Source organism: Aotus nancymaae, unplaced genomic scaffold (assembly GCF_030222135.1).
Source record: "Aotus nancymaae isolate 86718 unplaced genomic scaffold, 86718_ANA_hifiasm-v0.15.2.pri h1tg000033l, whole genome shotgun sequence".
In the NCBI taxonomy this organism is placed as follows: domain Eukaryota; kingdom Metazoa; phylum Chordata; class Mammalia; order Primates; family Aotidae; genus Aotus; species Aotus nancymaae.
In genome coordinates, this window is record NW_026988447.1 from 56,459,402 (window position 1) to 56,484,425 (window position 25,024).

The 25,024-nt window shown below is 36.0% G+C and overlaps 1 protein-coding gene across 1 annotated transcript in view; it reads left to right on the forward strand.

The window, feature by feature from the left end:
- Positions 1-25,024, forward strand: part of COL25A1 (collagen type XXV alpha 1 chain) — a 510,463-nt gene that overhangs the window by 386,452 nt on the left and 98,987 nt on the right. The window contains exons 11-12 of the mRNA XM_064384022.1: positions 6,393-6,419; positions 9,076-9,120. Coding sequence (XP_064240092.1) covers positions 6,393-6,419; positions 9,076-9,120 — 72 coding nt within the window. The remainder of the gene's footprint in view (positions 1-6,392; positions 6,420-9,075; positions 9,121-25,024) is intronic.

A 25,024-nucleotide genomic window follows, 5' to 3' on the forward strand; every position in this document is an offset into this window, starting at 1 on the left:
TTATGCTGTGTTCCTTCATACGCACTTCAACTAAATCACTGGCTTTTACACTGAAAACATTTCAGTGCACTCTCTTATATTCTAAACATTTCCCCATAGTTTCTAGTTGGCATTTCCACACACTTAAGCTATGAAATCCAAATCTTGTAAAACATCACTTGAATTACACTCCAGACATACATATAATTGTGGCTAGAGTTTATGTTTCTTAACCTTCCCACATCAAACATCCAAGCAGAATATGGCGTTTTATATACATGCATCTTAAATGATTACTTCTTAAGTAAGACAAATTTCCTTTTACTCTTTATAAACCAAGTTTATGTATTTTGTGATCTCTTCATGCATTTCACCAGGTTAATATCGTTCAAAAAATTGTAATTAAAGTCTGTTGTACCAAACCCTTGAGAAAGTCTGGTACTAATGTTTTATGAGTCCATAGTTAGATTATGTGTGTTATCATTCTTCCCTTTGGAACCAGACTTTTACAGGTATTTTCTTCATTTTGCCTAACTTTTATTAAATCATGGAAAAATTATTAAAAAGGAAATAATTTTAAATGGTTTAATAGTTTTGGGCTTTTATCTTCCCCTTTACAGATGGACCACCTCTTTTTTGTTCCCTAAGTTTTTTATTACAGAAGCTAGTTGTATATTCTTCTGTCAAGAAATGACCAGCAGCTCTCAGAGCTTCAAATTTTACTGTTAGCCATCAGGGACGGAACAGGAACTGTGTCCGCCCCCTACATCATTTCCTAATAGCAGGCAACCAGAACTTGCCTTAAAACATGTCCCAAGGGGCATCCTAAAGCACATCATTTAGGAACTCAGCATCCTGTTTAAGTAATTAATACCTCAATCAAATTTGTGCTAACATCAGTAGTGTCAGAAAAATTCATTATTTTTTTTCCATCCCATGATCTATCAAGGAAAGGCTTTCTGTGTTATTTATTTTTTGGTTCACAAACTAGAAAGTACAGCCAATGCATAATGGTCACAGAGTGATCCTTTTCTTAACAGCCTGCTTTGAAGATTTACTTGGGTTGATAATTCTATCTACTGTTTGCATAATTGTTTTCTGAAGTGCATTAGAGACCTTAGGCCCACATGCACATATATAACACTCTCATTGTTAATGACACCGTGTAAGTTGGATGATTTTGGCTTTGCTATGTTCATATGGAAGTCATGACCTAAATTTCTCCACTCATGCTTGCAATTAGAGGTAATCTGGAGGCTATTAGAATAGGCCAGCAATGTTAGAATGAGTCAGGTGAACAAAAGGGTGAAAAATCCTGCCATTCCTATCTTGAGACACTATTGTCTCAAGCTTAAGGAAAAAACACCTGAATTGCTTTATGTAGCCATTTGTTCATTTCTGTAATTTTTATCCTACTCAAAGTAAACATCACTGTGCTTGCAAGCACCTACAAGGCCATACACGTACAATCTCTCGTCCCTATTTATATCCCCATCTCCTACTACTCACCGACAGCCTCCTTGGGGTGTTCTTTGAACGTGCTTAGCATGTGCCCAACTCTTGCTCTTTGTATTTGCTCTTCCCTTGCCTGGAATATTCTTCCCCCTTCTATACGCATCACTCTCTTCCTGACCTCTTTATCACTGAGGGCTTCACTAAATGATCTCCCCCCAATTTAAACTATTCCATCTATTTCTCCCAATCCATATCTCCCTCTTTGCTTTAGCACTTATGACCTGACACAATTTTATATTTGTTTACCGTCTGACTACATTCACCAGAATACATTCACCAGAGTCTAGGGGTATGCATTTTTGTCTTACTTTGTTTTGAGTGCTCACTGAGTGATCATTTTGTTTTGTCTTGTTTTGTAGACAAAATAGCACTCAGTGGGCACTCAAAAACTATTATGTGAATGAATAAATGAATTAACTTTAAAATTATTCACTGAGCAATTACTATGCGCCAGCTACTATGCAAGATAAAGGTAATTTAGAGTGAATAAAGATGTAACCAGACAATTATGATTATTGTTGGTAAATTCTATGAAAACATCATAGGGGTGCTTTGGAGAATGAAAGAGGAGCACCTACCACAAGGGTGAGGACACTGAGCTCTGATTTTGGAATGGGTGCAGGAGAGGACCAGGGAGAAGAAAGCCCCTTATAGGAATAGACAGAGGTGCAGAAATGTGGAAGCCTGGCTTATGTGGAAAACTACCACTACTGCCAAAGCCCAGACCCTCATAAAAGGCTGTGAAAAGCCACTGAATGATATTTAAGTAAGGGAAAGGTTTGAACCCATTAGACCTTAAGGAAGCTCACGCAGGCAGCAGTGTGCAGAAAGCACTGGAGGAGACTGAAAGCAGGGTGGTCATTAGGTGAACGTTACATTAGCTAAGGGAGAGAGGTGAGGGTTTAACAGGAACGTAGCAGTGTGGCTGGAGAAGAGGGCTGGATCAGAGATATTCTTAAGTGTCTAGAGGAGTAAAACTTGACTCTGAGGCCTGAGTAACATGCTTTCGGTAAAGACAGTCACCAACATGGGGTCTATCATGTTTCTTTAACTTACTTTCTCACCATATGCTGAATATTGTACATAAATCTTTAGATATGGAATCTAGGAAGGGAGAGGGAAAATTGGAAAGAAAATCAAGTAACTCTATAATTTCTTACTGTGTTTATAAGTTTTTATCTGAACTTTATTTTACATAACTTCCCATGGTGTTTTCTGAAAGATTATTAAAACTGGTGTAAAGGTTTATCTGCAGATTAATGATGTCACTCCAGGCTTAGAATTTTTCAGTGACTCGTTGAGTTTTTATCTTTTTGATAAAGTTATATTCATGATGCAAAATTCTTTAATGAAAAGTTTTTATATTTTATATCGCCCAGAACCTGTATTTAAATTTAATGTGTTTTAAGGTTCTAATTATAGTTGACATTTCTGGAGTTTAAAGAAATATAGCTTAATATGTTGATATTCTATATGTTAGTTTTTAATCTTAAGATGTATGCAAAGAAATTATTTTGAAAAATAAAACTAGATTATTTTCATCTTAACTGGTTATATACAAAGTATATGCAAATATAAATAAGGAAAGACCACTTCATCGATTAATAAAGGTGAACCAAAAAGATTCTGACTCTAGGTTGGAAATCTGCTTGATCCAAACTTATTAAATTATGAGGATAACAATAATGGAATTGTTTTAGAAATCTTGAATCACTAGAAAAAATGATTTTAATTTTGGTAATAATAAGCATTTGTTTGACTAGCGAATAATGAATTTATGGCATTATTAATCCAAGTTGTTGCACAGGATGAAAATATAAACAAGTGTAAGAAAGATTAGATAGGCTAAGAGTAGTAGCTCACACTTGTAATCCCAACACTTTGGGAGGCCAAGGTGAGAGGATTGCTTGAGGCCAGAAGTTCGAGACCAGCTTGGGCAATATAGCAAGACCTTGTCTCCACAAAATATCAAAAACTTATCCAGGCATGGTGACATGTGCTTGTAGTGCCAGCTACTTGGGAGGCTGAGGCAGGATTGCTTGAGCCCAGGAGTTTGAGGCTGCAGTGAGCTATGATCACACCACTGCACTCCAGCCTGGACAACAGAGTGAGACCCTGTCTCAAAAGAAAAAAACGAAAATAAAAAAATTGATAAATTCATGAATGTTTCTATGGAATTTTCAAATTACTTTATAAACTAACATTTGTACCAGAAACCACAGGACTAATCAAATGTAGTCATCTTAACCAACTGGTAGCAACATATCCTAACTTCAAAATCAATTTTTGAGTAGGGAAACTTTGATTTGTAAGCTTAAATTTAATTGCCACAATGTTGCAGATATATAATGGTATTATTAATCTAAGGATACTCAAAACAAATGCATATCAGCAAAATATTGCTCAGTAAAAATAACTGGTATGTCTGGATGTGTGCATGCATGTGCACGTGTGTGTGTGTGTGTGGGTGTGTGTGTGTCTCTCTCTGTACTTACTCAAGTGTTCTATATTTTATTCTGTCCTACTCCCAGGTCCCCCCACTAGTAATAGATGACACTCTTGTTAGATCCCTACCGTTTTTCCTGCCAGAGAGATCAAAGAAGTATATGCACATTTTTGGTAACTGCGAATATATTCTTGCCAGCATAGTTTTGAAAACTCTATAAGACATGTATTTCCAATTCAAAATAACGTTAAATCTTAAAGAAACTGCTTTTATTTTTAGAGGTTACCAGAAGTAGCAGTAGTTTCCTAACAGTGAAGGAAACTGTTTATGGTCTTTGTAGCCATCCTCAGCTTTTCATTAAATAATGTGTTAAAATAGACAACTTAATTAATTTTATCAATTTCAGAGTTGATTCATCTTTCTAAATCTCTGATTTTATGTGATTATGCAGCAGAGACCAAATTAAAAAATATCAGATATGTTATTCTCTAGTTAAAATATTTGATGTTGAATTTACTCTTATTTTCGTTTAAAATATTCCCTTCCAGGGTTATATATCAGTGTAATGAAATAGACAATTTTAGGAAAACAAGCCTTTGTGAACTGAACATACACATTCTCAGTCTAAATACTGAATTAATGTACTCCTTGTTCTATGATTTCCTAACATCAATATTTTAAAAAGTAAAGTACTCTAGAGACACTGGAGAAAATGGAATCACAGACAATGATAAAACCCAAGTCTTTTCTTCATTCTCAGATCTCCTATCACCACAGCCTCCAAATTCTGCCCTTACGTAGCATGAACATTTACTTCCCAAACAATTTACCCAAGTGAGGAAATGATTAAATATGTTTATATGCTAAGGGGAAGAACTAGTGAAGAAGTGGAGCCTGTGATACAGATGCAGGAGTAACTGATTGCAAAAGATCCCTGAGGACAGAGACAAGGATGGATTCCAGAGTACACCAGATGACTTTGCCTTGTATAGGAGGAGGGGCTCTTCTTCCTCTGATACAGGAAAGAGGTACACGTAGATTTGGTTTGATGAGAGACAAGATGTCGAGGGAATTTACACCTGATAGTCTCTATTTTCTCTGCAAAATCTTAAACAGGGAGAATTTTAAATACAGGGAGTGCAATAAATAGGGAGAATGTCTGACCACACAGATCAACCAAATAACAAACTCATTAAACAGTTGGTTGGTTGAGTACATTAAATAGAAATATATAAAGGCAATATTGCACAGTGTACTTTCAATAACCTAAAGCTGATTATATGAGGAAATTGTTAGTCTTCCTGTGAGGATTACAAAATAACATGGGGAACAGATTCTGTGAATCTTCCTAAACATTATATATTTTTAATAAAAAGGATGCGTGACCGGATCTTCTTCTAACGACCACCCTAGTGTTTTATTTAGTGTTACAGAGTGCGAATGCAACATGCTGATTAACTGAAATGTCACACATTGAAAATAAGCTGGTCATTAGTTAAATGTCATGGAATGAAGAACTTTTAACATGAAATGATGAGTGTCTATGACTTTGGTAAAACATAGTAAAATATATTTTTGAAAGAACTGGAAGAAAGTGCTATAGTTATATTTAAATATATATACAAATAGTGAGAAATACAGCTATATCTCTTTGAGTTATTTTCCACTGTCTCAAAGCCTTGCCTTGCTCTAAATAAAGTCGAGAGAATCCCAACACTGACTTTGTGGTTGAAAAACTGCTAAATCTCAAAACTGCTACATTTCCATGCTATGTAAATATTCTCATTTATCTCACTAAATCTCTTCCACCTAGTATCTTAGTCTAAGAAACAACTGACAGCCTCTTTTGTTCCCCTTTCTAGTATATACCCGGTATCACAGTTGACATTGGCCTCCCCTAGTTTGTAAACAAGTTACTGTGCAGGTTAGTTGACCATATTTCTTAAGAGGAAAAAATAGAAAAAAAAACAAAACATGTTTCTTTGTAATGCTATTCAATTATTTCCTTTGCAAATCTGCTCACTGAAGATTTGCAGGTGCAGAAGTCATCTAACGTGTCCATTTGCTGAGGAACTCCATTGCATTTTAACTGCTTCTAGGGACTGTATCTTCAGCCTACTAAATGAGATTGATGTGATACATTTATAGGTTTTGTTTTTAAAAAAAAAAAAAAAACATATGTGCTGAAACAGCAAAGATTATTTTTTAATAAAGAGGAAAAATCAGAATCCTGCTGCATATGCTTAATGGTCTTCAAAAGAAAACTAGAAGAAAAGATCCATTTTGTACTTCCAACTGAAATTTTTCTTTTCTTTTTTTTTTCCTGATGTAGGAAATGTCAGCATATTTCAGTACAGCAAAGAAAATCTTAAGAGAATAGCACAGCTTAAACTGGTCATCTAAGCTTAAGTGGCTACAGTATTATGTTAATTGAATTGTTTTTCTTTTTTAGGGTCCTCTAGGGCCTCCAGGACAAAAGGTAGAGTATAAACAACAATACTGTGAAAGTAATTGTGCTCTCATGACCTAATGGCAAGCAAGAGAGGTGAATGAAATTAGCTACTGTAAGCCACGCCGAAGCAGTTAGTCTGGTTTGTGCATTCTGCTTTCTAAAAATACGGTCATAGAATGTGAGCATTAGATTTCTGATTGACTCCATTATAAAAAAATTCAATAAATCCAGAGCAGACTCTTTTTAAGTTGTCTGCTGAACTTGTACATTATTGAATTTTTAATTCACATACTGGTAAAAAACATTGTGACAAAATTTAAAATGTGAAAGATCATTTGACATTGCAAAACGAATGCATGGCCTTCCTCAATTATAAGATTGCCAAATGGCCAGAGAACTGACCAGAAAAAAGGATACTGCTGAGTTCACTATATTCAAGTGGTCAACTGGTGTCCTTCTTTGATGAGGTAACCTGAAAAGTGACTTCCTGATTGTCATTTTGTTGTTATCCATGATCATCAGAATTGACCATTAAATTCTGATGGAAAGGCTGGACACAGTGGCTCACGTCTGTAATACCAACACCTTGGGAGGCCAAGGCGGGTGGATCACCTGAGATCAGGACTTTGAGACTAGCCTGGCCAACGTGGTAAAACCTGTCTCTACTAAAAAGACAATATTAGCCAGATGTGGTGGCACACACCTATAGTCCCAGCTACTCAGGAGGCTGAGACAGGAGAATCGCTTGAACCCGGGAGGTGGAGCCGAGATTACACCACTGTATTCCAGCCTGGGTGAGACAAAGCAAGACTCCATCTCAAAAAATAAAAATGAAAATAAAAATAAAAATAAATTCTGATGGAGAAGATCTAGGGTTTCCAAAACTACACCTATCTTACAGCAGTAAATATAGTAATAGCAAATAAATGGCATTTTGCCAACAGAATATCACTAAGTCCCCATTCCTCCATCCTTACACCCCTTCAAGTGGGGAGGGGGATATTTAACCTGTGGAAAACTAAAGAAAACAATTGTATTATAACAGGTGGAAAAGTGATTATTCTTTATCTTTGGAATCCATCAAAGATAGAGACTTTTTATCCCCCAAGCACTGGGCATGTGGCATCTGTTGAAACATAATCCTACAAACCAAGTAAAAGCCCGTGGGTTGCGAGACAACTTGTGTGTAGGAACACTTTGTCCTTCGCAATAATGTCTCTATTAAGCATGGTGTGAAATTGTAAAGCTACTCTAATCCACATACGACCAGGATAAAATTACTGCTTCAGACTTCAGGAAGTCCTTTAATGACCCATTCAATATAATCACTGAATGCGCTAAGGAACTTGCCATTTCAATTTGTTTTAATTATAATTACTGCTTTTCTAGGAGACTCTTTTTTTAGGGGAGTTTTTGGTCTATAATTACTATTTTTTAAAAATATATTTTCTCCATTATTATTAAAGAGATGTAATAGTATACATCTACTAAGAAAAATCTGTTTTCTAGTTTTAGACAAAGAATAAGCACATTGTATTTAAAATGGTTTCTCCAGAGCCTAAATGTAGGGTGTAATGGAGGGAAATGACATCAGTGTTTGAAAATATTTGCTAATGTTTCTGTATCCAGTTAAATGTCATAGATTTTCTCAGGTAATAATTAGCTTTCCTATTCTCCAGCTCACCCATCTATGCCCAATCATTCATAGTTAGACACCAGTATGCACATGTGCATGCGCACACACACGCCCACATATGCTCACACACACCCAACTTTTTTTGTACAGAAGTTGTGTTGTTCCTGGTCAGTGTATAACATTTATTACACCTTTTGTAGTCACTCTGGAAGACATATTCACTTTCATGTGGCTTAAACTTACTCCTTGAACGTCTAGGAGGAAAATACTTAAAATACAACAAATTTGAGTTTATGACATGGGCCCCTTATTTAACTGTGGAACAAGTGGTTATTATTTTAATTACCTTTTGTTTTATGGTATTTTAACTCATGAAATGCAAGTGTTACTGATACTGGTAGGATTTTTCCAGATGGAACTAAACTATTTATTCTTAAAAACATCAAAATTTAGAGTCATGTGGCCCTCTGATAGGTATGATCAATTTATTTTATTTTATTTTTTTTTGAGACGGAGTTTCGCTCTTGTTACCCAGACTGGAGTGCAATGGCGTGATCTCGGCTCACCGCAACCTCCGCCTCCTGGGTTCAGGCAATTCTCCTGCCTCAGCCTCCTGAGTAGCTGGGATTACAGGCACGCACCACCGTGCCCAGCTAATTTTTTGTATTTTTAGTAGAGACGGGTTTCACCATGTTGACCGGGATGGTCTCGATCTCTTGACCTTGTGATCCACCCGCCTCGGCCTCCCAAAGTGCTGGGATTACAGGCATGAGCCACTGCGCCCGGCCATGATCAATTTATTATATAAATTTCTTTAAAATCATATTAAAGTTAAGTGGGTACTTAGAAGCAAGGTTTAATTTTAACTTTGTCGTTTCTGGGCAAGCCTGAGGAATCTGCTTATATTATATATTTGAACACTATGGATAAGGTCTGAAAAATAAAACTTCCTAGAAATGTTTTAGCAAGGCTTATATAATTCATAAAATATAAACTTAGAATATTTTGTGTATGATAGCAACTCAGTTTAATCATGTGTCTCTTTAGGGTTCTATTGGAGCATCTGGAATTCCAGGGATGAATGGGCAAAAGGTGAGTTCTATAGAATATTGTATTTTAAAAATAATTTGGTGAGCATTTGAAATCACAAAATTATTCTAGTCCATAATGTTAGTAATAAGCTTATATGTTTATAAAAACACTATGTATACTTTTGAAAGACAGGAAAATTCTGGTACAAATGATCAAATTAGTTTAATTTTTAAAGATACATTCAATAGTCAGGAATTCTTTGGAAATTTTCCATTTCAACTATTTTGGATGTGTTACTTTTCAATAAATTATGTATGTGATATGACTATATCTTTCTCATAAATATAGATGGAATTGAATTGGAAGAATTTATGTTTAACATTGATTGTGATAAAATACAGTCTAGTTTATTCTGGCCATTATAAAAGTAATATATATTAATAATTGACTAACAAAAGTTATTCTCATAGAAGGAAACTAGTCAAAGTTTCTGAATCCAAAAGGAAACTTTTTTCCTGTTAAGCAAATGTAGACGTTAAATAGATTTGCCCTGCTTTGGTATTACATCCACTTTTATTGTACTGTTAATAATGAGGGAGAAAAATGCAGTGAAAGAAATGACAACACACTCTATATACACGTATCTATGTGTTGTGTATATTTACAGCTGTGACATAGTTACTAGTTGGACAAAGCATAGCTCCTCAACATCCCTGACTGGCTCTTCAGTCTGGAACCTTCACAGAAACCAGGAAAGCCAAGTGGCAGCCGACAAAGCCCATTGCTGAGCCAGTCTGTCAGGAGCCAGGGAGCTGAGCGAGGGACTTTCCTGTCTCCCTCAGAGTTCTTGGGCTGGCCCTTTTATACCCAGAGACCCATTATCTTGCCTTCCTAGAGTATTTTAAATCCATGCACCCTGGAGCAAATTCTGAAATTATACATAACTCAATCCTTTCAGAAATAAATCTCCTTGTGACCTTTTCCATCAAGTCTATCTTTTCTTTCTGTCAGTAAAACAAACAACCACAATTTTAAAGCTAGTAAGTTGCTAAGAGCATGAGTCTACTGCTCAGAGGCTGTGTGAATTTTGGCAAGGTCCTTGGAATTCTCTGGCCTCCGTTTCTCATCTGTAAGGGGAGACAATGGCAGTGCCTACTTAATAGAGTCCATGAGAATTAAGAGAGTAAATAGATGTAAAGCCCTTAGTATTTGATATTACTGTTAAAACTTTTCCTTCACTTCAGTTTAGCGGAATTCCGAAAGTTCAGTTAATCTATGTTTTTAAGAGGCTTTCTGTTTCAAGAAGTACTCAATTCCCACATGAAATTAATGTGCTCAGCCAAGGCTTATGGTGTCCTCTAGTCCATAAACTAAACACCACACACTCACCAGTAGTTAACCGCCTACGCCACAGCTACGTTTTCCACTTAGTAAAATGCATATCCATTTGCTTCACAGATCCTGGCAAAGATAGAAGATAAGCTTTCTGTTTAGAATATTGCAGATCGTGGAGGGAAACCTAAGCAAAAATTTAAAAGTATATTTATTCTCAGATGGATTTGAAAATTATATAACTCAAGATAGCATTTAGAAAGAACAAAATACAGATATGGCGTAACTGTTGTTTTTGACATTGGTGAAAAACAAAACTTGTATGCCTAAGATTCAGGACGTCTTCCTTTTTCGTCTTTGTTTCTTTTCATTTTTCAACTTTGAGACAATCATGAAAATTTATAGAAACCTTTAACATGAAACCAAACAACTTTAAAACTGTCACATATACTCCTTTGAAGACTACATATTCTTTATTTTTGCAAAGGAAATATGCAATTTCCTTAGCAAGAGAAAGGAATGTGACATTTTCTTGTCCTAGTCACCAAGTTTAAATTATATTTCAAGGAAATAGACAGTTAATATTTGCAGTTTTATGTCTTGTTATACATCTTAGTGGCATTTTAAAAGTGTTTTCTGTAGAACCCAGGGAAATGAAATGATTTCACACTTTTATGAAGGTATCAGCAAAATGTAATTTAAATTTGTTTTCCTTCCTTCAGAGAACTGAACCTAAAACTTTGTGTATGGAACTTTCTGTTAGGCCTATCATTACTTAACATTTGTAATATTTGCTATATCATTTTTAGGAAAATAAAGTGTAAAAAACACAAGTCTCCTTCACTGAAACAGCAGGTCTCGTAGATAGCCAAAACACAGTTGGCAATAGAGAAATAATTACATACTTAAAGCATGTGAAATGAACTCTAGAATTTGTGTTTAAACAAACTTCTTGAACTCTAGACTTTGTTTTTCTAAGAAAGGAGCTTACAATGACATAATTTTTTTTTTTGTAAAACACCTAATGTCCTTAAATTGTCTTGAGAAAATATTTTCTTCTCCATTACAATTTTGCTTTTTCCAGAAAAGTACTTCTGATACTTAGAAAAGTTTTCAGACAGTGGTTAGGGGAGGATATAATTAAGCCATCAGAAATATGGCAAATAACATCCAACTACTTGGGAGGCTGAGGCAGGAGGATTGCTTGAGCCCAGGAGTTCGAGTCCGGCCTGGGTACCATAGTGAGAGCCTATCACTTAAAAAGAAAAAAGTAAGAAATATGGCAAATAAAAACTAGGAAATAAAAAATTCTTATGTTTGAAAAAAGAAATAAAAGTATATTATTTTAAGAAAACACTGGCTAGGTGATGTGGCCCATGCCTGTAATCCCAGCATTTTTAGAGGTTGAGGCAGGAGGATCGCCTAAGCTCAGGAGCTAAAGAAAAACCTGGGCAACATGGCGAAACCCTGTCTCTAAAAAAGAAAGAAAAAGAAAAAGAAAGAGAAAGAAAGAAAGAGAAAGAGAAAGGGGAGGGAGGGAGGGAGGGAGGGAGGGGAGGGGAGGACGAAAATGCTTTCCCAGAGAACATTTCCATGCATTCAGATTGGCAAAATGGGTGATGGCCTTAGCACATAAACTTGGTGGTGACGTTTTTCCTACACATTATCTTTTATATTTTGATCACCTTGATTGCTAATCTGAATATTTATTTTTGTAATGGTCTTTCAGTTCTTCTGTTTGTATTAGAAGAAAAGACTTACATAAGCAGTGACATGGCATTAGGCTCCAATCTTGCCCCTTCTGGCATCACAACTGATGAAGGGCTATAGAGCATCCTTCTGTGAAAAGTATGAGGCAGTGTGATACAGAGAAAAGGGCGTGGTCTCTGTATCTAAGAGAGAATGCTCCGTGTCCTCATTTGGGCAAATCACTTAACCTCTCTAAGGTTCTAGTGTACAATATAGAGACAGGCCTTGCAGTATTAATTAGACAATATATCTAAAGTGAATATTATATAATAGATGCCCAATAAATGTTGTCAAATATCTCTAATAGTATTTTCATGCTTTAAGAATTTCAGCAGGCTGGGCACAGTGGCTCATGCTTGCAATCCCAATACTTTGGGAGGCCAAGGTGGGAGGATCTCTTGAGCCCAAGAGTTCAACGTTACAGTGAACCATGATCGTGCCACTGCACTCCAGCATGGGTGACATAGTGAGACCCTGCCTCAAAAGAAAGAAGTAGTTTCAGCAAATGAGCCCTAGACTTACATTTAAGCAGGGAGCAAAAGCCTGTTGAATTCCTCATAGAGAGAAAATGAATATGCAAAATTATACATAGAGGTAGAATGTGTTCTCTATCCCCTGCTGTCTCCCTGACCGTAAGGACTAAGGGCCCCAGTCGATAAGGACTGGGTAGTTGGAATGATGGTGCTATAGATACAAGAAAGAGAAAGACAAGTTTCACATTATTATGAAAGCACAGTCACCAGTGGACTGATGTAGAAGCCCTGTCCTGGCATCAGAACACTCTGTGCTCTTTAACCTGTTGTGTAGCCTTTGAAGAATCCCTTTTATCTCTGGGTTCAAAGGGGCTTCATTTGTAAAATGAGAGAAGAAGCTGTACCATTTCATCTCTAAGTTTCTCAGAGATGCTATGAGTACCCATGTCTTGTTTCCAATTCAACCAGATTTTAGCAACCTCTGTTCCCAGTTCTGAAAGCTGATGTTTTCATAATTTGGACTTGTTTCCACCAACCAAGCAGTTAGGGCAGATTTAATGCAAATCCTACCTAAAAATATGAAATGTTATCTATTTCTTCTTTGGCTAATTATATTGAACACAAAAATAATCTTGTAATTCTCATGAAGATCTTGTTGGTTTAAACATATAATTAACATTTTATTTGTCCTCCATGATTAATTCTTTCCCCCATCATGTACACACACATACATAAAGCGATGTATATTTGAATATTTGCCAATTCATTCCTACTTCAAATACTCTAGAGAAAATTGAGCTATTTAAAATAATTTTGTGGTAGAACTATGTTTTTAAACTGAAGAATTATTTGGCAAAATAGATGCTGCCTACAATTTTTGTTTATATACTTATAGGTCAGTTTTTAAAAATCTGAACTGTTAAAAGGTGTTATTAAAGCTCTGTATTTTTCCACTTTTTCCTGATGATCATCTTTATTGGCATCCATAAGAACAAATAATCATAATGACAATTTATTTGGGTAGCAATTAGTCCCCAACACTGAAAATGCCATGAAAGAGGAGCTGGAGACAGTAGAGTCCTTACGAAGTCCCATTTATGCTGCTCTTAGTTTACATCCTTACTATAAAAATTATGAAGATTTTTAGGATAAAAATAAAATTCTTTATTTCCGTGCAAGCTAGAATTTTTCTGAGGCCTGCAGAGTCATAGGGCTTGTTTCCAAAACAAAAGATAAATATCAGATGATCTTGATTCATGCAATTTTAAGTGCTTTCTAGAATTCATTATTATTTTTAAAACTTCAAATTTAACATAAATTAAAAGTTATTATTAGTGTGTCCATCACAAATAGCTATGTGATTTTTAAGTAACATTAAATTTTAGTTTTTGGTTATGACATTTGAAATTCCTTTTAATCTCTTATACATGGGTCACACAGTTCTTCATTGACATTAGTCTTCATGGCATACTTTTAATGGCATTTTTATTCTAAGTATATTTAGAGAACAGATAAGTTGAAGCTCTCAGACTTTCAAAGCTCAAGCCATTGATTTGAGTCTATACAGGGGGGCAATACAATAAACCCGAAATTTTTTATTCTCCTCACTTACTATAAACACTAAACGCGGGGGTTTTTTGTTGTTGTTGTATTTATTTGTTGCTACCTACATTCCTGAAGGTTTTCAATATGTTGTAGGGCTGTTTTTGTTTTCTAGTTAATTAGCTTGAATTTTCCTTTAGCAGTTTACCCAATGATCTACTGTCAAATATATTTATGACTTTCTAATGTTAAACTTTAAGAAAAGATATTGGTCTAAATTAAGTGATTGATTGATGAGTCCAGATTAGTTAATAGTTCAAGGAAAAGATCTTACAACAATTCAATCTTTTTGTGTGTTAAAAGTGAGAATTACGTTTTCAAATTTTTCTGTTTTTTAACATTAATAATTGTAAAGATTAGAATTTCAAGGTTATGTGACCATTTCCTCCAGTAACTATAATAAGAGGATGCATACTTACCTCTTAAAGAAGCACCATCATTTTCCTGTTACAGATAGTTCATAAACTCAAATCACTTCATCCTTGAGAATGATTTATACATTCTCAGGCACTTCTATACAAAAGCCTACTCTACTCTTAAAGACATTTTTCACTCAATTTTATTTGTTAAACAGAACAAAAGATATTTCTTTTCTTCATATAATTATTTTTATGTTTCCTTAGAAAGAAACAAAAAGTTAGTTGAAGAAGGTTTTTTCCTACTCGCTTGAAATAAAACTATTACAGTAAGATTTTCTTTAAAACACTTTCCTCCCAACTTTATTTAGGCATGTTACTATAAATTTTAATACCAGTTATTATTCTACTGAATGAAAATATTGGAAGAAGGGAGAATAAAAAGTTGAGGGATTGGGATTGCTGGGAGAAGGGGGTAGCTGAGGAAGTTACTCACTGGCTATTGCAAAACAAAAAAACAACCAAGCAAATGTTTATGAATAAATTATGACATCATGAAATTCATTGTTTTCTATTTTAATGTAAAATACACTGCATTTTACAGAAGAAATCACAAAAATGCATATGACATCTGATTAAATTATATCCATAATTTGGAAAAGCTTTTTAAAGAAATTTTCCTTAAATGTATTCATTGATTCACTTATTAATTTCCTTGATCATTCATTCAACAAATATTTATTCAGCCCTTACTAAGTGTGAGGCATCAACTGAACACTGAGTTTATAGCGTCTCTGCCTCACAGAATTTCTAGGCTAATGGGTGATAGGGGCATTAAATGAACAATTATATGAAAAAGCCATAGATTTTTAAATTAGAATATTGTTAAGTATTATAACAGAAAAGCACAGGGCTCCCTGGCCTTGTGCAAATGGCTGAGTAAGAGCATTTCCCTGAATAGGAGACTTTCGGTGAGGCTCACAGTATAAACAAGAGTGGGAAAAAGAAGAGAAGCTATCACCATGTTGCAATACCTGCAGTTTAAACTACAGATAACCTTGGTCTTAGAATTCTGCTCCTAAAACACCATATTATTGGTATAATTGATCACTATAGGGTTTTGTATTCATCATTTGACTTTTCCTTAAAATTTCTGACCACTAAATTACTAAATCAATATAAACCACAAACCCTGTTTTTGTATCATTAGGTCTTACCTCCGAAAATCTTGATTTCAAGATTTGTATTAAAAGTAAGACTGCAATATAGTAATTTGTGAAATCTACCCAGTTCCATTTATTTGATGCCAGGCCACCTTGCGAAGGGGGTAACCACGATCTAACTGTGAAACAGCATTGATGGGATAAGTTTATGAGAAACTAAATTCCTTTCAGGATCCTCTTCTCTGTCTTCTGTGCCTAGTGCAGAGAATAGAAGCAGTATATCATAATTACTAAAATGTATTCAGTGTTTATTAACTGCTGGGCAGCATCTTAGGTGTTATAGGCATCTTAGCTCATTTAGTCCTCATAGCAATTCTATGAAATAGGTACTATGATTATCTCCATTTTATTAATGAGGAAATTGAGGTGCAGAAAGAATAAAAGAAGCCCAAGGTCACCCAAGTGTTAGTGGCAGAGTAGAGCTTCAAAGTCAGGCAGTCTGCTTTCACTGCATAGTAGTGGTTGAAAGTGTGGATTTTTAAATTCAGGAAATCCCAGCTTTGCCTCTCAGTGTTTGTATGACCTTGGACAAATTGCTTACCTTCTCTGAGCCATAGTTTTCTCATTTTTCAAATAGGAATTACAATGTTTACCTCTAAGTTTAATCAGAAAAAAATAAAGGAAGTAATACATAGAACTGTCTATTAAAAGATTGTTAAATGAGTGTAGATTGTTTACCTGTCAGAATTTGAGGCATTAATACCTCCATGATTCAGAAGCCCCTTGGGTGTTCAAGTGAATGTCAGTAAGAAATATTATCTCATTCTACTCTTCATTGACCTTTAGAATTTTTCTACTTGGATATAAACATTTGAAATTTCTATTAATAATTAAACACATTCTCTTTCCAAGAGAAAGAGAATAATTTGTCATTCAAACTATACACAGTATCTTTAAGAACTATACTTTAGGCCATAAGGAATTAGCTGGGTTTTAAAAATTTTTTAAATGGATATATTTTCAAGAACACATATGTTGCAAGTCATGGAAACTTAAAAAAACCAGATGACAAAATAAAGGTATTTCTTTAAGTCACATGAACTTGAAAGTCCAGCGCTAATGCAGTCTTCAGCTTGGCTTTGTTCTGACAACTAAACGTCATCACTAAGAACCCAGGTTCCTTCATCTCTTGGCGCTTCTTCCATGTTCCTGCTGTCAGCCTAGTTCCTGCTTTCCTCTTAGTTGTAAGGTTGCTGCCAATCACTCCTGGAGCTGCATTCTTTCATATCTGCATTCAGAGGGTGAAAGAGTGTCCTTCCCAAAATACCCAGTAACGCTGTTGAGCTCCTTTCTGACTGGAGACACGTAGGTAGACGTCTTTTCCTCAACCTTTTGCCAGGTGAATGTCAGACAAGGATTGGCCACTGCTGCTGAAATGTTTCTCATGGTCCCAGTCCAATGGAAAGTTGCAATAAACACTAATTGTCTAATTCAGAAGAGATTCTTGTAACAGAAGGGAGCTGAAAAACTGTTGTATCTGACTTTTCCCAGCCCTAAGAAACTACTTCATATGACCCCCTTCATCCATTTTGATATTTCATATTCCTAACCTGTAAGCTTTTACTCTTAATCTTTTTTCCCCATAAGTGTACACATGGAGGACAATATTTTTATATTCAGAACAGAGAACCCTCTGTGACCTTATGCTCTCTGGCTAGTTTTGGCTCACTTTGCACCTTTCATGTTATTTTAAAAGGGAATACTGGGTAGAGCTTCTCTTGGATGCAGGTGAGCAGTGCCCCTCTTCTAAGCCTCCTTTGTCAATCTTGTATCACCTTCCTCACAAATGACGAGTCTGTAGGGCCAAGGAGACTTGAATGCTCATAGCCCTGTCTTCTCACTTCGAAATCATGTCTTAGGTATCTGGAAGCCAGGAGTTCCTGCCTCTTCTGTCTTAAGTCTGCTTCCAATGTCAGTTATGGGCCCTCCCCAGATCTATATTCCGAAGAGGGGACCATACTGCTGGCATGTGCACCCCTAAGCCCATGGGTGGCCATGGAGCACTGTTGATGAGGAGCTGTAGGCAGGGCTTGGACGCTGTAATCCCCACTAGGGCTGGAGAGACGGAAAGGATGAGAAGAGAAAAGAGGAAATTATCAGGCAGGGAGTGGAATGAGGGAGTCATCCATGTGACCATGCACACTCCTACCTAGACCTTCAGATTTTGTGAGTGTGCTCAAGGCAAGTAATTCCTCTCATGTATGTAAATGTCACCCAAATAAAGTCAATTTAGCTGTCTTCAGTGACCCCCTCTTCTGTCTCTCTGTATTACATTTCCTTTGTTCAAATTGTAATGTGTACATTTCTCTCTACATGAACAGTGTAAAAATCTAAAATTAAAAGTGTAAACAACAGACTTATTTCTGAAACACCTCATACCATAATATTATTGATACAACTATCATGTTTTCTTATTATTTTTAGAAATTTGTAATTTTTAAAAAAGCATAAGGAAGGTTTGGTTACTAGGTTAAATTTAATTATTAGACAGTTTAAGACCCATTTCAGCAAATTACTCAAAATAGGGTATTTGTATTAAGTTCCTGGATGATATACTTGTCTACTTTTCTACTATTTAGTATTCAAATTACCAGTGTGGACAAAGAGATTGAAATTGCCTTTGCAAAATTATAACTAAGGAAATTATGACAGTGAAAGATATGAGACTTAACCAACTCCATCTTGCTTTTAACCTCTAAACTGTCCTTGTCCATTCCTGGATATAGGCTGAACTAGTCTTGGGAAGAACTTCAGTTATAGTTTAAATAATAGCCCTTCCCAAAATCTAAACTGTTCTTGTAAAACAGTGAAAAGCCACCAGCCACCAAGTAAGGATGATAAGGATGAGAGGGGCCGGAACTCTAAATGTTACCAGCTATTATTCCGGAGGTCATAAGATTTTCAACTTACATCACTATTGTGAACCTAAGATTGGCCTTTTGAGATGTCTTTTCGGGTTTTTGCATTGCTAACTGGATGGCCCCATCTGGACCTGCCAACTGGTTCTGTGGCCCCCACCCAGGAACTCACTCAGCATAAGAGAACAGCTTCCACTCACTGTGATTTTATTTCTGAGCCAACCAATCAGCACTTCCAACTCACTGGCTCCCTACTCACCAAATTGTCCTTAAAAACTCTGATCTCCGAGGGAGACTGATTTGAGTAATGATAAAACTCTGGTCTCCTGCATAGCCAGCTCTGTGTGAATTACTCTGTCTCTATTGTAATTCCCTTGTCTTGATAAATTGGCTTTGTCTGGGCAGCAGGCAAGGTAAACCCATTGGGCTGTTACTGGATTCTAGTTTGAGAAAGGGAGTTTACTACTTAAATAACCCAGTAGGGATGCCAATTCTCTGATGCATAATCAAACCTAATTGTCCAGGCTAAGGGTTTTCTCTTTTTACTTTTGCGTGTTGCACAGCTTCCTCTGCTTTCAGGAATGATAAAGAAAAAGAATCAGGGATTGAGGTTGCAAGTAGGAGCTTAAAACTGCTGAACTGCTACACAGAGAAAGAAGCTGATTTCCCAGGATGATCTAGGAGGGAGGGGAGAAGGCCTGTGAGATGGAAGAGGAAGAGAGAAGCCAGTAAGATGGAGACAGACTCAGCTCTGTGATGACGCCTTCCTGAGAGTACCAAATAGTGAATCCTGAATTCACAAAATGCCTGCAGAGAGGAATTCTTGAGGAAACTGGTGAAGAATTGACTGAACCACCTGAATTGGTGTGGGTCAAAGCAGAGACTTGCGTACATGCAAGAAGTTGAGCAGGGAGCTGGAAAAAGCAAGTCTTAGACTTGAGCCAAATTTAGTCAGATCTCTACAGAATAAGGAATGACCAGGTAACATCTTTAGTCCAACAACAACCATAGCAACAACAACAAATAATAATAGTAATAAATCTTACTCCTTTAGAGTTGGGAGAAAGCAAATATTTGATTCAGCCCCACACCCTTTACAATAGAAAACCAGAAGTATAAGTAATTTGCCCTTTGTCATAGAACTGGAAGTATACAGCTAGTATTAGGATGCTATTAGACTGGGATTAGTGTCCTAAAGCCACTTTACAATTTTATATGAAAATTAAACAGAAAAGAAACATGATAAAATTGAATGAGATTTTTAGAAAAAAGCTGTTTGAATAGAAGAAACACAAGATGGGAAATCAGAAGACCTGGGTTTTAATCTCACATCTACCTCTTTGTAGCTCTTTGTTTCTGGAAAAGTTACTTCCTCTCTCTGGATGTGTTTTTCTCTCTGTTAAGAATGACTGGCTTGGCTCCTTTCACTAAAATATTTCACTGTTTTGTGAGTGCTCCTGCTTAGGGAAAAGCAGATGTTAGTGAGTTCATGGAGTAAATGATGACACTTGTGTAAATTCTGAGAGAGTCTTTGGGGAGCTTTAGATGACATGAAAATTTATAGAGCCAGCATCATCCCTGCTACTTCTTGCCCCTCACCTGAGGCACTTGGGGTGAAGGAAGAAGCAGACAGAAGAGAAGAGATGAGCAGTACATGGAAATGTTGACAATGGCCCAGGCTCTGGACCCACAGGCTGAATTGTTAGAGCCTTTAATCCTCTGGGTAACTACTCTTCCCCTAACAGAGTCCTGGAGGGTTTTTCTTGGAAGCCGTTAAAGTTCTCATTCCTGTCACCCTGCCCTTCACAGACTCCTCTCCTAACTCACACTCACCCTGCTTAACTCTACCCCATGCTGTGCCTGTGTCCTTCAATCCTAGTGACTTGTAGGTGTGCCGCTGCAGGGTTAACATTTCTCCCATCTTTTCCTCACTCCCTTTTCTTTTCCTAGTGACGGCTGCCTTGCAGTGCCTGAGACAGAACCATCTCTTGCCATGACAGTTCTATTATTTTTCATTCTCCCAGTAGGGCAGCCTTGCTCTCTTATTTTCTACCTGGCCTATACATTGCTTCATATCTTCATGTAGGCTTAATGCATTTGATTCTCCTGTATTCACTCATTCCTCTAACATGGATGTACTGAACAGCTATTATGTGTGAGTGTAGTTTTTAGCACTGTGAAAGAGTAATGAGCAAAATAGACCAAGTCTCCTGCTCGAGCAGCTCATAGTCTAGTGGTGATGGGGATGTGGGAGTAGAAAATAGGGTTGTCAGAAAAAATATAAGATGCCCTATTAAATTTGAATTTCAGATAAACAACCCAGAATTTCTAATGTGATGATGTCCCATTTACTATTTGAAATATATTTAACTAAAATATTGTTCATTATTTATCTGAAATTTAAATTTAACTCAGTCTCCTATATTTTTGTTTGCCAAACCTGGAAGTCCTAATGGCAGGAGACAGGAAAGAAACACAAAAGTTATATCTTAGGCAGCAAATTGGTATAATAGAGAAAGGCATGGGCATATGCCTTTATAGGGAATGCTGGGTGGTTAGCAGAGTAGGGGGACGTTAGGGGTAACCCCTGTAGTAAAGTGATGTTTGATCCAAAGTTAAAGGAATTGAGAGAGCAACCCATACCTATCTGAGTTAAAAACATAGGAGGTCCGTTAGAGAATGCCCAGATGCAAAGGCCCAGAGCAGGTGGCTGCTTAGTGCACTGGAGCAAGGTGGGTGAGGGTTGGGGGGTCAGTGTGGCTGGGGTACGTGAGGGGGCAGCAGAAGGGAGGTCAGAGGAGCAGTGGGGGTCAGATCATGTGGGCCTGGGGCTGTTGTAAGGATGCCGGCTCTTAGTCTGAGTGAGATGGGACAGGCTTGCAGAGAACTGAGTGAAGGAGCTCTATGCCGGACTTGCTTTTAAGAGAATGTAGGAAGCTGGTGGGTGGCAAAGAGCTCCATTAGTTTCTCCCTAGAGTCAGCCTGTCAGCACTGGCTGACTACAGACAGTACAGAGACAGGCTGTGGCTATACCATGTTATTCACAAGACCTTGATCTCCTGAACCCAGCAAAAGCTGCTCTGGCTTGACCCAGAGCATGCTTCTGCTCTGTCCACCCCCACATACTGTTCTAACTTGGCGAGTTCTCTGGTGCATTTTAACTCCATATGCAATGGAGTGACATTTCCATTCTGAAGTCTTGCTGTATGTTGACTTGCTTTGATAGTACTCCTTCCTTGCTTTTAAAGGCTTTTGGTTCATCATGTCTTCTAATAATTAAATCATTTTATAGTTTAAACCAATGCTCAGTAGAAACAGAAATATAATGCAAGCCTCAAACACAAGCTGCATGTGTAATTTTAAATTTTCTGTTAGACACATTGAAAAGAGGTCAAAAGAAACAAGTAGTATTAATAATATAATTTTAAAACTCAATATCTATTCAAAATATCATTTGAACATGATATGAATTAATATTTCAAGATTAATAATATTCACATTCTTAGTGAGCTATTTTACATTTTTTCCCTATTAAATCTTTAAAATTGTATTCTGCATTTACATCCATCTCAATTAGGACTAGCGACATTTCCACTGCTCCATAGCTACCAGTGGCTAGTCGTACCAATTGGACAACACAGGTTTAAACTCTGCTCATTTTCCAGGTATAAACATAGGTCCACTGCATTCATTCCAGTTTCCAGAAAGGAAGACTATTGTGATTGAAATGATGATGAGCAATCTTACTGCTAGATGACCTACTTTCCTTGAGCACTCGGTATTTGTAAGAAAACTACATTTCTTTTTATCCTTAACTATTCATTCAAGTTGCCCTTGAATGGCAGTACCTGAAATAATTGTAATGCCTTGAGTAATGTTTTACATTAGAGTTCTAAAAGAGTTGGGTTTTAAAAAAAATGAAAGCAGCAAACCATCTTTCTTAAAAGTCAGTCCAACTTGTTTTCAGCTTAAAATGGAAATGGGCACTTGGGAATGGTCATACTGGGAACAGCCTTAAAATTTAAAGTATAGTAGACAAAACCCCATTAATCTACCTGTGGTTAAGATGTTAGCTGCCGTTTTTCTTTATTACTTTATCTGTGGAATGTCCTCAGTGTTTTAAGTATAAAATGTGTTCTGAAATAGATGGATAGATTAGCAAAAAACATGAGACCAGCTCCCCCCACCCACATACACACACATAACCTGGTTCCTGTTTTTTTCATTTGCACCTTTCTGATATATTTTTCTGTATATATACATGTTCACTATTATGTAATAGTTTAATATCATAACATTATTTAGAGGACTCATGATAATAATTTTTGTCCTGATATATTGAAATATATTAATACTATAAGATGTATGCTTTATTCCTAAGATTTCTCTTTGATTTCTATTTATTATGCTTCTTACTTCATGAAGTGCAAGAAAACTTTGCCCCCAAAAATGTTTCATGAACTCAATTAGATGCCCCCTAATGTATATATGTATGTATTTCTCCCACTCAAAAATAAGCTCTTTGCATACAGGCACCTGTCATGTCTATTTCATCTTTATGTCTCAGGAAACATTCAGTCCAGAGTAGAACATACAGTAAATTTTCACTGTTAGTTGAATAATTGGCACCTACAGATTCCTATAGCTTGGCTTTGGCACTCAGACTTGTACAGTGGTTCATCTTTTATATTCTTTTCACAGAACCTGGGAAACTAAGTGTGGACAATAACAGAATGCTCTGTATTCCCTTAATCTAACTTGGAGTATGTGTTTCTTGATATAACTATTATGGAAGTAAAATGCTATCAGCCATTTTTTCCTCTAGCTTTATTCATTTTTCAGCTGTAACATTTATGAATACCTATTTAAATTATGAACAGATGAGAAAATAATCTTACATGTGAAAAATTTAAAACTGAACAATAGTTAGCTCTCATTTGTGCTTATTAAAATAGCCACAAAAATAATTAAAATTGTGATATTCAATGCTGTTGTGAAAAAGGATTCTTGTAAAAAGTTGTGAAAAAGTAACACAGAGTGGATGCCTATAAAAGCAATGCCTATAAAATTTTTTAAATTGCCTATAAAAGCAAATAAAACTCAGAGCCCTTTTAGAAAGCAATTTAGAAATATGCTGTTAGTGCCGTAAAATGTTTCCATTGACTAATAAAACAAATTCAGATAATTTATCAAAATTAAATTATTTGACAGAAAAATATGAGTATATTTACAGAGGTGTTTATTTTAGTTTATCTTTAATAGTAAAAATTGGAAGAACACTAGTATTCAACAATGTGGGACTGATTAAACAAATGATCACACCTGACTTTGATAGATGATTAAACTATTCACAAGGCAGTATTCATAAATACTGTGTGAAAACAAATGTGTGGTATAAAGATTTTCAAAATCAGAACACCAAGCTATGCAATATGCTTACAATTGCTTGAAAATATGTAAGCGTAAATAACAAAGACCAGAAGGAGACAGGACAAAATGAAAACAATTATTATAGAGTGATGGGATTACAGGTAAAATTTTTTGTGGCCTTTTATGTTAAAGATTAACAATATATATAATCAAAGAATAAACGAGATTAAGCTTTAGTCCCTCAATGTTCATATATTAAGGAGAATGTTATGCAGATACCTAAGCAACATTTCTCTTCCTTGCTTCGAAATCTCAGCATGAATTTCGTCCGGTTCCAGGGGCTTAACCATGTTTCAAAAAAATAACTCTGGCTACCATGGTTATTCTTTGAAAGTCTAAACAAAGTTTGCATTGTTTCCTGGCGGCATCTCTTATTTGCATTAAACCATGAGTTATGATATTAGTGCTTCCTGTTGTGGATTCTTTGAAGCAAGCAGACTCCAGAGCTCTTTTTCTGGTTGCACAGTAAATGATAGTCCTCTTTCAGGGTGTATTCTGTTTCCAAGTTCTTATCCTTTGTTATGTACAAATGGCATATCAGAATTTTCACATAATGACCATCATTATTCTAAGTCAACATTTTTTTTCCCGTTTTACCAAGGAAAATGCAAGAGTTACAATTACAGTGTGACTTTATATAGGAAGCAGATTTTCTTTCCAAGAGGTTAAGACTTTAGCAATTTTAATAATCTACTATATAGTAAAATACTTTTTGCTATTTTAGAAAGACACCACAACTTCACATTGCCAAATTTATATGGTAGATATTAAAAAATCATCTCTATGTAGGTTATATTTAATTCAGATTTCTATACATTTTGACAGTCATTTATAAGTGGGATTATAAGCAAAATAATAGGACTGAAATATTTGTCATCTACTCTCTCCAAATTCCTAGATACATTCATTCACTTATCAATGTAACATGGTGTTAAGAGCAT